Genomic DNA, 15,370 nt, shown 5'->3' on the forward strand with positions numbered 1-15,370 from the left:
CTTGAAAAATGGGTTGGTTTACGTGGAAGGTACTCCTTCTTAATTGGTGAATCAATTTGCATTTGACATTGTTAACACACCCTGTCAGAAAACCTAATCCTTTTTATTGTACATTTGGAACTGAAAATGAACAACAAAATCTTTTAGCATCTGTTTAATGTTGAATTTCAGTTCAAAAGTTGTGTATTTACTTAAAGTGTAAACAGTGATTTGGTATCTACATGTGATGTAAGTAACAAGCATGATGCTCAATTTCATGAGTTTGAATGAGCTTTCTTTTGATAAAATTGTGTACATGGTGAGTAATCTTTATACATCAAAACTCAAATGGCGAATAATGTCTTAACAAGTTTGCTATAAGTTGAATCAAGCAGCAGTTCATCACTGAGGTTCAGTAATATTTTGAGTAGGCAATGCATTCCTCTGCTTCAGTGTATAATCCCATAACAACAACCTACAGTTGTATACTACCTTCATCACAAAATGCACCCAGATTCTTCACAGAATGATTTAAAAACATGATATCATAACCTAGCCTTGAGTAGATATTAGAGGAGGTTTGGTTGAAGGTTGGTTTAAGAGATATCTTAAAGAGGACAAGTGAAGCAGAGAAGTGAAGAGATATAAAGAGGGAATTCCAGATCCTGAGATCGTGGTAACTGAAGGCCTGGCCACCAATGGTGGGACATTTAAAATTTGAAATGCACAAAAGGCCACAGTTGGAGATGTGTAGGTATCGGAGGGTCACGGCACTGGAGAAGTTGAAGGATGGGGATAGGGAGGCCATAGAAGAAGATGAAAATGAGGATGACAGTTTAAAATCAAAGTGTTGCTTGACTGAAAGTGAATGTAAGTCAGCCAGCACAGGGGTGACCAGCGAAAAGACCTATTTCTGTCACATGAAACTTGTTTCTTCCGACCTCCGCTCAATTTATTTTCCTCTCCCATTCAGCACCACAAGAGAGACACAAATAATACTCTGGATGTTTTCTAATCAACCTGTACGGAGATGGTATTACATGTAACAGGAGCAGGTGGTATTGGAACCCTGGCCTCCTAACGCAGAAGTACAGACATTACAACTGTGCTACGAGAGGATCAAATGATATTCTGAATATTTTCTCATCAACCTAAACAGATGTTTTACAGAGTTCTGTTCTACACAGGACTGGAACCCAGGTTGCCTAGTTTAGGGGTAGGAACCTTACTACTGCATCACAAGTGCCCTCAAATAATATGCTGAGCGTGCTATGAAAATTGGTTTATTGAAGCTGGATTACAGCTGAGAGGCATTAGACCTGAATGGTATGTTAATGATGCTAAAGATTGCAAGAAGGCTGAGAAGGATAAGGAGGAAAGGTTCACCTTTGTCACTCTCAAATACAATATCATTCATAACTTTGATAAGAGATGTTTGAGTATGGTGACGGATAAAATCTTACTGGAGGGGTTCAAACATGGAACACTAGGAAAGAGATGGGCACAGATTTGTGGATGACACACATTCTGGGTTCGGAGAGGAAAAGGATGTTGGAGATGGACACTGGAGCCAAGGATTGCTTTCATTTGAGGAGTGGGTGATGTCTGCCTGAGTTTTAAATAAAGCAATAATACTTGACAGTAGTTGTTCTTAACAATATCAGCTAACATGGGGAAAAGGCAGTTGGGTGATGAGCATTGGGAATAGGAACAAGAGGTGTGTCTCATGGACAAGGTGACTTCTTAGATTCAGGGCGAGAGCACGGGAAATTTAGAGTAAATTTGGCCCAATGAGTTAGAGGACAGGTGAGGAGAGGAAGCAACAGAGGCAACTGGTGAAATGATTTTCATCTTTGCAAAGAAATCAATGACCTGCTCGCATTTGCTGTTTGCCAAGTGGGTGGAGGAGGCAGAGGAAAAAGATTTAAGAAGATGGTCAGCAGTACTTTAAATTAATCATTTAACTGAACTCATTAAACTGAGTTAACCAGGAAAAAATAGCATTAAAGGTAATTATTTAATAGGGTACAAATGAACTTGTTCTATTGTCGGTCAAATGTCTGCAGACGGATGCCAAACCTCTTGCAGAAGCCAAGTATTAAGTCTGCTCTCCCTAGAAACTATAGGTACAGATCTATTAAAGAATATTAAACAATTATTGTAGGTTGTGTCCAAGTAAAACTATCCACTATTGTGTTAGTTTACTGGAAGAGAAATTGGATGCAAGATATGATCTTTATGCCATGTAATCCCTTTGGAACTTTTGCCCCTGCAGTCATCGACAAAACAACTTTGCTATGAAATACAATGTGTTACAGATTTTTAATGCCAATATTTCCCATTGATTCTGTTTAGCAGCTGGTGTTGATTTTTTCTTTCCATGCAACATTGAGTCTAACAATGTATTAATAATTTACAATGCTGTGGAACTGAGTGTAGCATCTGGTTCATGATTGTGAATCTCCACATGTTGATTTCAAGAGCGAGCCAGAGACCAGGCATACTGTGTGAGTAACTGACCTCCTGACTCCCCAGTGTGATGGAATACTCCCCATTTGCCTGAATGGATGGAGCTCTAACAACATTCGAGAAGTGTCTCATTATCCAGGACAAAGCAGACTACTTGAGTGGCACCGCTCCATAAGTATCCACTCCCTCCACTGCCAATTGTCAACTAGCAGCAGTAGGTGCCATGTGGAGGAAGCTTTGCAGAAATTCACCAAAGACCCTTAAACAGCACCTTGCAAACCCATAACCACAACAGCTAGAAGGCCAAGGCCAGCTGACACATGGGGACACCATCACTTGCAAGTTTCCCTCTAAGTCACTCACCTGCAGCAGTTCAAGAAGGCAGCTCTCTATCACCCTCGTAAGAGCAACTAAGGACAGACTATAGGGAGTGGCACAGTGACTCAGTGGTTAGCATTGCTGCCTCACAGTGCCAAGGACCCATGTTTCATTCCAGCCTTGAATGACTGTACAAACTCCTCAGACATTCTCCCTATGTCTGAAGTGAGTTTCCTCCAGGTACTTCAGTTTCCTCTCTCAGTCCAAACATGGGCAGGTTATGGGGTTTGGTCATGCTACATTGCTGATAGTGTCAAGGGCTGCATGGCTTAGGTAGATTAGCCGTGGGGGAAAAAATAGGGTAAGGGATGGGATGCTTTCCAGAGGGTCAGTGTGGAGTTGATGGGCCGAATGACCTGCTTCCACATTGTAGGGATTTTATGATTGTATGAAATGCTGGCCAGCTAGAGACACCCATGCTCCACAAAGGAATAATAAAAATTCTCAGTCACTAAGTTATGGGGACACAATACAAGCCAGTCATCTCTCCAAACAGGAAGTGAAATTTCATGGGGATGTCACTGATTTAATAAGTTGCAGATGGTTAGACTGCAGCAATGCACGAGATCTGAATGTAAGTCGCTTGCCAAATCTTACCTGGGACACAGTGCATTGTGTGTTATGGAGACAAAATAAATGTTCAGTAGATAACTTTAATTCTTTGAGTTTTTGACTTATTGATCATAAAACTTATCTATCTCTCTTGTTTTTTTTCCCCTTCCTTTTTGTGGTATTGGACAGTAATGAAGAGCACAACAGTAACATTCTTGCAATTAGCTCTCATGCGGACCTGAAATGGAAGATGCAGCCTAAAATGATACTGACAGACGATTGTCCTCAATGTAGTGAATCCAGAGAGGTGGCTATGTTACCATGGTGACTCTTTTAACCAAAGGTCTGGAAAACAAGGGATTGGCTTATGGTACATGCAACACCTTCAACTCTGAACTGGTAAGCTTATTAATTAAACCTATAATGCGGAGTTTTAAAACATAACACTTGCCTTGTGCTTGCAATATAAATCTTTCAGAAACTAACTTCAATAGGTTGGTAATATTGTGTAATTTTGCAACATTTCAATTATATAGACTCTTCAAATGTTGTTTCACCGGGGCTTTTTTTAAGTCATGCCTCTTTGAATTTATACCTTTAACTTCAAGCAGTTATTTTTTTCTGGACAATATCTGTTTGATTCCATTGAAATGGTTGCAGTTGTCTTTTTGTTTAAAAAAAAGTCTTATCCATCACTGATACTTAGCAAAGATGATTCTTGAAATCAAAAGAGTAACCATGTACTGTATTAATTAAAGCTGCTGCTCTGATTCTTAGGGTAGCTTCTGAAATTAATTGTTTATAGAAGCTAAGTTTCTCAATTGTAGCATGAGAGAACACTACCAATGTTTCAGAAAAGTGTCACAAAGGATTGTGAGCTTTTTGGGGGAATATGGTATTCCTTTTCAACTAACAGATGAATTTCTAACAATAGCAAGGATGTCTTTCAGAGCTGAGGTTCTATGTGCTGCAGCAGAAAATACTTAATGTTGACAGTTTTGCCAGTAATTTTTGAGAGTTGGCCAACAAATGTATTTTCCCACAAAATGTGTATGTTTATCCAGACTCCAAATGGTGAGTCTGTGCGGTTATCCTGCTGGGTCCTGTGGGTATTCTCGTGTTCTTCAGTTACAGCTAAATAGATAAACAGAGTTAACTATTATCCCATAGGGGCAATGCACTGATAATTCTGAATGTGAATATTTCCAAATTCCACTTTGTTTATGAGCTTTTCAGGAATGAGTTTCAAAGGTTAAAGGAGACAAACCAGATTGTTTCAATAAATTTCCAAAATTACTGTAATTCAACTTAAATTGAGGTGGGAGGATATACTTCAGTTAACAATTGCAAATGGCATTTCCCAGCAGAAATGGGATGTCAGTGGAGAAGATTTATTTTTTAAAAAGAAAGAAAATGAGTCTTGTTATGGAAAAGGCAGAGAAGATGATTGAAATCACTTATTCTCCTCATCTCCTGTCCTAAACTGTACAGAGATGTACAGCATGGAAACAGACCCTTCAGTCCAACTCTTCCATGCCGACCATTTATCCTAAATTAATCTAGTCCTATTTTCCAGCACTTGGCCCATATCCCTCTAAATCCTTCCTATTCCTATATTCATCCAGATACCTTTTAGATATGGTACCAGCCTCCCCTCTCACCTTAAATCTTTGCACTCTAGTTTTGGACTCCCCTCCCCTGGGGAAACGAACTTGGCTGTTCATCCTATACATGCTCTTGTGATTTTACAAACTTCTATAACATCACCCTTCAGCCTCCAATGGGCAGGGGGAAGAAACCCAGCCTATTCAGCCTCTCCCTATAGCTCAAACCCTCCAACCCTGGCAGTATCCCTGTAAATCTTTTCTGAACCCTTTCAAGTTTCATAACATCTTTCCTATAGCAAGGAGACCAAAATTGAATGCAGTATTCCAAAAGTGGCCTAACCAATGTCCTGTACAGCCATAACATGACCTCCCTACTCCCATACTCATTGCACTGATCAATAAAGGCAAGCATACCAAGCAATCTTCACTACCCTGCTTACCTGTGATTCCACTTTTGAGGAACTATGAAACTGCACCCCAAAGTCTCTCTAGGCAGGAAAATTAGCATGGAGAATGTACTAATTAATGAAGATTGACTGTTAACTACCAAGCTTTAGTTACATCTTAAACCAGACAGGTTGACTCTGGTTCAGGTATTTCCCTGAGAATTGAACCAGCAAATGAATGTTAACTGTTGTTGAGTGAAAACAAGTGCAGTGCATGTACATGGTCTTCCTGACTACAAAGAACAGAACCCTGTGAATTATTATGTGTAGCTTCCAATACCTGCAAGAGCACCTCACTCTGTTCACAGCTAACAATCCTAAATTGATTATCAGCATAACTCTTTGCACACTCAGGATTATCCAGCAAATGGCAGAATTGTGTCTCTCAATAGGCTCTGGGTTGGACATTTTGCAAGCATATACCGGTTGGGATTAGTCTTTATCTCACTTGTTGCAAACACTCAAAAATATCTGCTGTTTGATACAATCTGCCAGGCTTTAGGATGGATAGCCTTCATACCTGGTGTAACACTAGCATTAAAATTCATATAGCACATTATTCATTTGGGTGCAAACTAGGATGTCATTTTGGCTTGGCAACAAAGTCCTGTTAGTGTCAAATGCCACTTCTGGTCCTACTTAGGGCAGCATGGTGGCTCAGTGATTAGCACTGCTGCCTCGTAGCGCCAGGGACCCAGGTTCGATTCCAGCCTTAGGTGACTGTCTGTCTGGAGTTTGCACATTACCTGCATGGGTTTCCTCCCATAGTCCAAAGATGTGTAGGCTAGGTGGCTTAGCCATAAGAAATAGCAGGGTTACAGGGGTAGGGTAGGGGTTTGGGTGGGATGCTCTTCTGAGGGGTGGTGTGGACTCAATGGATCAAATAGACTGTAGAGATCCTATGATTCTACTGCATAGTAGCAACATGAAATTATTCAGTTATTCCACTGTTGCTCAAACCTTTCAGATACCTTACCCATTCAGGGTAACTGCAGGTAGACTTTGGCACATTTCAGGACCAAGAGCGACCACTCTGAGGTTATGATGAACAGCAAGAGCAGAGAGGTCCTAGAAACAGACCATTAGTGGAACAATTTGAGACTTGGGAGCGATAGCATCAAGGTATAAAGAGTAGTGATTGCAGAGAGCTGCCAGTCACAGGCAAACAGTGTTAGAGCTGTAAGGGACTTTCGAACCAATGAGAGTGGAGAGGCTGCAACAATAGGGTGGTACATTGCTTCCTGGATGCTAGGATCGAGGATGCCATGAACAAGAGCTTTCTGAGGGGGGGGGGAAGGTGAACAGCCTGATGATGAATTCTATGCCATACGAAGAATGAGATGAGGTCCTGCAATCATCAGAATTTAGGAAGTTGGACATGAAATAGAAAAGCAAGACTCATAAAGGTAGTAATCTCTGGATTGGAGTCTCCAGTGCCAAGGAGTAGTGAGTATAGGAGTAGAAGCATGCAGCAGGTAAATGCACAGTTCGAGAAATAGTGAAGGACATCGAGCTTTAGATTCTTGAGACACTGGCACTATTTCTGAGAGAGGTGGGAACTGTACCTGTTGTTCAGATTATATCTGAACAGAAATGTGATCAAGATTTTCACTGTGAGATTTGCCAATGTGTTAGGGCAGAATTGAATGAGGTTGGCAGGAGAATCTGATCCTGACAAATTGGTCAGAGGTGAGATTAGAAGGAAAAATACAAGTGAGTATGGAAGGCACAGGAAACATAGGGTGGGTAAGAAAATAGTAAGGTCAGTAAGGCTAAATGTAACATTTTAATGCAAGCAGCTTGAGGAATAAGACAGACTGGCTGAGTGCATATAGCCATATGGAAATGTGATACCATAGTTATGAAAGATGGGCATGATTAGCTGCTGAACATTTCTGGTTATAGGACATTCAAATGAGATAAAGAAAACAGGGCAGGTCACAGTGTTGATCGAGGAATCAATAAAAGCATTGAGGAGAGATGATGTTCTGGAAGATTTATTAAATTAAATCAATTAGTGGAAATGAAAAACCTAAAAGAGGCATTTGGGGTATTTAAAAGGTACCCAAACAATCAGAGTGAGAGCGAGGATCACATATCTAATTGAATTTTTAAAAATTGCAAGCATAGTAAGGCAGTAATAGTAGATGATTTTAACTACCCCAGTATTAACTGGGATAGTTCATGTGCGAGGCAGGGAGAGAGCAGAATTCTTAAATTTCATCCAGTAAAGCTTTCTGTGAATGTGTAAAAAGCCCCAGATAGGAGAGGATAGTTCAGGATCAGATATTTGAAATGAGCTTGGGCATTGGGAAGGCATAACAGTGGGGGAATGTTTTGGAGATAGTGATCATAGTTCAGTTAGATTTGGATAATTATCAAAAAAGATACTGTGATGGGAATAAAAATTCTAGATAGGGAGAGGCTAGTTTTAATAAGAAGAGAAATGATTTGGCTCAAGTGGACTGACGGCAACTATTTGCAAATAAAACTGTGAGAGCTGTGAGAGGCATTCAACTAGGAAATACAGAGGGCTCTTCAGCTGCAATGGTCATGTGCCTACCTATGGGCCAGGAGAGCTGGGTTCAAGTCCCATATGATCCAGAGCTAAGTACCTCGGAACAGTTTGATTAGAAAATATCTTAGGGTGAATATGTTCCTGTAAAGACACAGAGTGGAACCAACACAGGAGAAATCTGGATGTCAAGGGGCATTAAGGGTAAAATTAAGAAAAAGACTCTCAGGTAGGTGCCCACAGCTCAATACAGAGTCCCTAAAGGGGCATAAAAAATGCAGGTGAACCTGAAAGAAATTAGGAAAGCCAAGAGATGCAAGATAAATTATTGGCAAATAGAATAAAGAAAAACAAATTATAAAGAAAATCACTAGGGAAGGAGTAGTGCCCATTAGGAACCATAGAGGTGATGTGTATGGAGACCCAGAAGGCATGGGCAAACTCCTCAACGAACAGACTTCACAACAGAAAAGGATGACACAGGTATAGATATAGGGTGGTGGACAGTAAAGTCTTATAAGAAAATAACATGGAGAGAGGAGATATTTGAAGATTTAGCAGCCTTAAATGTGGATAAATTTGAAAACCTGGATGAGGTGTGTCCCAAGCTGTTGACTGAGGCAGGATAGGAAGTATTGAGGGCCTTGGCAATAATTTTCAAATCCCCGCAGCCCACAGGTGAAACACAACAGGTTTGGACATTGCTAACATTGTTCCATTATTTACAAAAGAAGAGGACAGAATAGACTTGGAAATTACAGGACAGTCTAACCTCAGTGCTGAGGAGGTTATTAGAAAGGATTCTAAGGGACAAAATATATTCTGAGGGACAGAATAGAGTAGTGATCTCAGGTTTGCTACCGGTGCCACGAGATAGTGAGATGAGGAACAGTCAGCGATGGTAGCTTAACACGTGGCTGCAAGGCTGGTGCAGGAGGGAGGGCTTCAGATACCTGGGGAAGGTAGGACCTGTACTTAAAGGACGGGTTGCACCTGAACTGGAGGGGCACAAATGTCCTGGGTGGAAGATTTTCTCTTGTGATTTGGGAGGGTTTAAACTGGTTTGGCAGTGGAGTGGGAATCAGAGCCACATGTCTGAGAGGGGGTCAGTTGCAGACGGGACAGCGAGAAGATATATTAAATCTATCCGGAAGATTTCGCATGCGATGAAACAAAGGGGATCGGTTAAAGTGTGTCTGCTTAAATGCAAGGAGTATCCGAAGTAAGAGTGATGAACTTAGAGCATGGATCAGTACTTGTGGCTACGCTGTTGTAGCCATAACAGAGACGTGGGTTTCACAGGGGCAGGAATGGTTGCTTGATGTTCCAGGGTTTAGAATGTATAAAAGGAACAGGGAGGGTGGAAAAAGAGGAGGGAGTGTAGCATGGCTAATCAGAGAGCACATTACAGTTACAGAAACAAAGGTTATTGAGGAAGGTTTGTCTACTGAGTCAGTATGGGTGGAAGTTAGGAACAGCAAGGAACAGCCACCGCATTGGGGGTTTTCTACAGACCACCTAATAGCAGTAGAGAGATTGAAGATCTCATAGGTGGGCAGATTCTGGAAAAATGCAAAAGTAGCAGGGTTGTTGTTATGGGTGATTTCAACTTTCCCAATATCGACTGAGACCTCCTTAGTGCAGATGGTTTGGATGGAGCCGTTTTTGTCATGTGTGTTCAGGATGGTTTCCTTATTCCTTATGTAGACAGACCGACGAGGAGAGAGGCCATTTTGGATTTGATGCTCGGCAATGAGCCAGGACAGGTGTCAGATCTTGCGGTGGGAGAGCACTTTGGTGAAAGTGATCACAACTGCCTCACCTTTAGCATAGCCTAGGAGAGTGAAAGGAGCAGTTACTGAGGGACGATATTTAATTGGGTAATAGGAAATTATGACGCTATCAGACAGGAGTTGGGAAGTACAGACTGGGAGCAATTGTTCCATAGAAAGGGCACAACAGACATGTGGAGACTGTTTGTTTAAGGAGCAGTTGTTGCGAGTGATGCCCAAATTTGTTCCTCTGAGACAGGTAAGAAGGGGTAAGATTAAGGAACCTTGGATGACGAGAACAGAGGAACTTCTCATCAAAAGGAAGAAGGCAGAGTACATAAGGTGGAGGAAGCAAGGATCTAGCACAGCTTTAGAGGATTACAGACTTGCTAGAAAGGAGCTCAGAAATGGACTGAGGAGAGCCAGGAGGGTGCACGAAAAAGGCTTGGCACGAAGGATAAGGGAAAACCCAAAGGCATTTCGCTCATACATGAGGAATAATAGAATTATCAGGGAGAAGATAGGGCCAATCAGGGATTGCAGAGGGAACTTGTACGTGGCGTCTGAGCGGATAGGGGAAGCCCTCAATGAGTTTTTTGCTTTGGTTTCCACCAAGGGAAAGGAACTTGTTATAAATGAAAACTTAGAGGAGCTGGGATACAGTCTTTACCAGATCAAGGTTGATGAGGTTGAAGTGCTAGAAATTTTGGAAAACATTAAGATTGATAAGTCCCCAGGGCCAGACCTGATTTATCCTAAGCTGCTCCAAGAAACGAGAAAGGAGATTGCTAAGCTGCTGGCAAGGATATTTGTCTCCTCACTCTCCACAGGAGTCATACCAGAGGATTGGAAGGAGGCAAATGTTGTTCCTCTTTTCAAGAAGGGTAATAGGGAAATCCCTGGCAATTACAGACCAGTCAGTCTTATGTCTGTGGTCAGCAAAGTTTTGGAAAGAACTCTAAGGGATAGGATTTATGATTATTTGGCAAAGCATAGTGTGATTAAAGGCAGTCAGCATGGCTTTGTGAGGGGCAGGTCATGTCTCACAAATCTTATTGAATTCTTGAAGGAGGTGTCAAGACAGGTCGACGACAGTTGAGCAGTGGATGTGGTGTATATGGACTTCAGCAAGGCATTTGATAGGGTTCCCCATGGTAGGCTCATTCATAAAGTCAGGAAGCATGGGATACAGGGAGATTTGGCTATCTGGATTCGGAATTGGTGGCTGACAGAAGGCAGAGAGTGGTTGTAGATGGAAAGTATTCTGCCTGGAGGACAGTGTTAAGTGGGGGTACTGCAGGGCTCTGTTCTTGGGCCTCTGCTCTTTATAAAAACTACAAATGACTTGGATGAGGAGGTTGAGGGGTGGGTTAGTAAATTTGCAGATGACACAAAGGTTGGAGGTGTCATCAATAGTATAGGTGGCTACTGCAGGCTGCAGTACAACATAGACACGATGCAGGGCTGAGCTGAGAAATGACAAATGGAGTTCAACCTGGATAAATGCGAAGTGATGCATTTTGGAAGTTTTAACTCGAGTGCTGAATATAGGATTAAGGACAGGATTCTTGGCAGTGTGGAGGAACAGAGGGTCTGGGTGTACAAGTACATAGATACCTCAAAGTTGCCAGCCAAGTGTTTAGGGTTGTCAAGAAATCATATGGTGTTTTGGCTTTCATTAACAGGGGGATCGAGTTTAAGAGTTGCGAGGTTTTGCTACAGCTCTACACACTTGGAATATTGTGTCCAGTTCTGGTCGTCCTACTATAGGAAAGATACAGAGGCTTTGGAGAGGGTGCAAAGAAGGTTTACCAGGATGTTACCTGGACTGGAGGGCTTGCCTTATGAAGAAAGGTTGAATAAGCTCAGACTTTTCTCTCTGGAGAGGAGGAGGAAAAGAGGAGACCTGATCAAGGTGTACAAAATTGAGAGGAATAGATAGTCAGTAGTCAGAGACTTTTCCCCAGGGCAGGATTGACTGGTATGAGATGCCATAGTTTGAAGATATTAGGAGGAAGGTATAAAGAAGACATCAGAGGTAGGTTCTTTATGCAGAGAGTTGTGAATGAACGGAATGCGTTTAAGCGACTGCTAGACATGCACATAAATATCAGTGAGTTGAGGGGTGCGTAGGTTAAGTTACTATATTTTACATTAGGATTAAATGTCGGCACAACATCGTGAACATAGAACATAGAACAATGCAGCACAGAACAGGCCCTTCGGCCCACGATGTTGTGCCGAACATTTGTCCTAGCTTAAGCAGCTATCCACGTACCTATCCAATTGCCGCTTAAAGGTCACCAATAATTCTGACTGCCACTCCCACAGGCAGTGCATTCCATGCCCCCCCCCCCCCCCCCCCACTCTCTGGGTAAAGAACCTACCCCTGACATCCCCCCCATACCTTCCACCCATCACCTTAAATTTATGTCCCCTTGTTCTATCTTATGTTCTATCTATACTTGGAGTATCAGGGATTAAATAGGAATAATCAGGACGGATGTGTTTAGGGAAGGTCAGTTTTGACAAATTTGATTTAATTATTTCAGGACATAATCAATAGTGTTGTTGAGGGTAAAGCTTTTGATAAGATCCCTGATTGCAGACTGTCAAGTAAATACAAGCCTTCTATGACTGAAAGTTTGTTACTAGTGGTATTCTGCGTGACTTGTTGCTGAGGTCCTTGATGTTTCTGGCATGCATTAATGATTTGGACTTTAAATATAGGGGATATGACTAAGAAGTTCACAGGTGACACAAACATTGTTAGGTTGGTCAATAGTGAGGAAACATAGCCATAAACTGCAGGAGGATATCAATGGTCTGATCAGGTGAGCACAGCAGTGGCAAGTAAATTCAACCTAAAAAAAGTGTGGGATAATGCACTTGAAGGCTAACAAGGCAAGGGCTTACACAACGAATGGTAGGCCTCCAGTAATCTTGAAGAACATAAGGATCTTGGTGTGCATATGCACAAATTTTAGTAAGGTAGGTTGATAAGGTAGTTAAGAAGCCATATGGGATACTTGCCTTTATTAGCTGAGTCATAGATTATAAGAGCAAAAAAGTTATGCTGGAACTGCACAAAACACTGATTATGCCACAACTGGAGTACTGAATACATTTCTGGTCACCAGATTATTGGAAGGCTTTATTTGCATTAGAGAGGCTTCAGAGGTTCAGTTTACTAGAATGCTATCCAGACTGGAAGGCTTGTACAATGAGCAAAGATTGAATAGGTTGGGATTGTTTGCCTTGAAGCAACAAAGGATGAGAGGAGACCAAATAGAGATGTGTAAGATTGCATTTCTGTATTTTAAAGGGCTATGAGCCAAAAGCTGTAAAATAGTATCTGTTTGCAGGTCAATAAAAGGACTGATCATAGACACAATGGGCTAAAACGCCACCTCTCATGGTGTAAACACCTGAATCTATATGATCATTGAATTCCATGCTAAACTTAAATATGACGTATACCAATTGTAACCATGTGCAAGTGCGCAGTGGAGTGTCAGTCAGGTCAAACTGCCTATTCCTCTTTCTCTTCTATGTATTCCTTAACTAGTTAATTTTTACCATGAACATTCTTTGGTTCAACAGTTGTGTAAATGTGCAAGTAAAGTGTAAACTACTGGGAAAGCTGAGCGGGTGAGGTAACGTCTGTTGAGAGAATGAATTGATCAGTTTGTATTTTGATTGTTGGTACTATTCGAAATGCAGACTCATTTGTTCTCCATACAAACACTCCAAAAACTCTGAAATTCAATTTGCCAAACCTAAGTCCCTTCCATTCAAAAGGATTTTGTCACCCTTTTAAATACTTGCAGCAGTGCCATATATCCCATCTCAAAATGTGTGAGCTCACCAAAGCTGGTGGATTGAATGATTAATTGGAATTCAGAACAAATTAATAATTTCACTCAGCAGCTCCAGGAGATTTGACTAGGTCACCCTCCTCCTACTCAGACAAGTATGAAATTGCTGCTACACTTCTACACATCATGGAAAATCTATTGATTGTTTGTAACAGGGTAGATTTTCCTCTTCAGTGCCTTGGCACAAGGCTTGACAAGGTGGAAATATTTATCACAAATTTGGACAGTAAGTTGCTCATGATTTTCCATTCATTAAATTGTCAGCTGCCTATGTCCTAGCTTGCAATGAACATTTCTGCTCTGCTAACTGTTCAGCCTGGACATTGAAGAGCAAAATGTTCCCCGGTTTATGAAATGGAATCCACACTTGGTTTAGAAAGTTATGGATCTGAATGGATTAAGTGGCCTTTCTCATTGCTAATTTTATTGCAGCTAGACATAACTTAGGAAGTACATTCTGTGTTTATAATAAAGAACATAACTCCTGTCTTTGACATTCATTTGTCCAGCTGTGATGAAAGATTTTTGATATATGTACATTTTTAATATAATTTATTTTAGATAATGGATTTGGAACTAGTAGCAACAGGTTTTTTTTGTATGAGAGAGCTTAATGATTAACTTGTCAGCATTTCTGGGGTCATGATTTAGTTTAAAACTAATATGAGGGAAGGAATACCTGGGGTGGTAATGAGAATTTGTTTGTATTGGAAATGTTTTTTGAATAGGCTAAGAATTAAGAATAATTGGGTTACTTTCTGATCAGAAGCATTAGGTATTATTTTCTACCTGCTGGGGAGACCTTATAGGTTGGTTCTTTGTTTTGTTCACTTCACAAAGTTCCTGATTGAAGATAGATGTACAAAATTGTTTCTCCTAAAGGAAGTGGTTAGGTTAGAACTTTTAGGGCATAGGTTACCTCGGTGTAAGGGGTTTAGTTTGAAAATTCCAGGCCAGAAGTGTTTGGTTAGAACCCAGGAAGAGTTATTTGAAATTGAGAAATTCTAAGCTCAGTTGTACAGCTAATGAAGAAAGAGATTACCAAACTTAAGCATGTCAACTCAGATTTCTCCAGTTTCCTCATTTCCCCTCCCCCCACCTTGTCTCAGTCGATTCCCTCGAACTCAGCACCGCCCTCCTAACCTGCAATCTTCTTCCTGACCTCTCCGCCCCCACCCCACTCCGGCCTATCCCACCCTCACCTTGACCTCCTTCCACCTATCACATCTCCATCGCCCCTCCCCCAAGTCTCTCCTCCCTACCTTTTATCTTAGCCTGCCTGGCACACTCTCCTCATTCCTGATGAAGGGCTCTGGCTCGAAACATTGAATTTCCTGTTCCTTGGATGCTGCCTAACCTGTTGTGTTATAACCAGCAACACATTTTCAGCACTAATTGAAAGGAATAGTTAAGCTAAATTTATAGAGTGACAGAGAAGCAAATTCTGTCTGGTGTTTGAGTACTGTGAAATATTGTGTTCAGATAAATGAAACTGTATTTCTTCTATGTGGTTCAAAATCTTTCAAACTGTGTTCTGTATAAATTACTTGGTTCATTCTATTTTATTGTCTATTCTTTGTGTAATAAACTTATTTAATGTGGAAACAAATTTATAGCTTTGTACATTGTATGATTTAGTGAAAAAGGCCACTACATTAAATTTTAAAAAGTCTATTTTAGCCAGGATTCAGTCTGGGGTCTGACTTATTTAGTAATAACAATAGTTGGGTTCCGAACACAACACTTACCTGAAGTGCTAAAGTAGCTCTTGTTA

The 15,370-nt window shown here is 41.1% G+C and overlaps 1 protein-coding gene across 3 annotated transcripts in view; it reads left to right on the plus strand.

Annotated features, from left to right (window-relative positions):
• The window catches only part of fam53b (family with sequence similarity 53 member B), a 128,001-nt gene that overhangs the window by 25,896 nt on the left and 86,735 nt on the right, over positions 1–15,370 (plus strand). For all 3 annotated transcript variants that reach the window (XM_060842023.1, XM_060842020.1, XM_060842022.1), the window contains one exon: positions 3,568–3,777. In XM_060842023.1, the coding sequence (XP_060698006.1) occupies positions 3,700–3,777 (78 nt within the window). In that variant the 5' untranslated portion in view covers positions 3,568–3,699. The remainder of the gene's footprint in view (positions 1–3,567; positions 3,778–15,370) is intronic.

This window comes from Hemiscyllium ocellatum, chromosome 22, assembly GCF_020745735.1.
Source record: "Hemiscyllium ocellatum isolate sHemOce1 chromosome 22, sHemOce1.pat.X.cur, whole genome shotgun sequence".
Taxonomy (NCBI): domain Eukaryota; kingdom Metazoa; phylum Chordata; class Chondrichthyes; order Orectolobiformes; family Hemiscylliidae; genus Hemiscyllium; species Hemiscyllium ocellatum.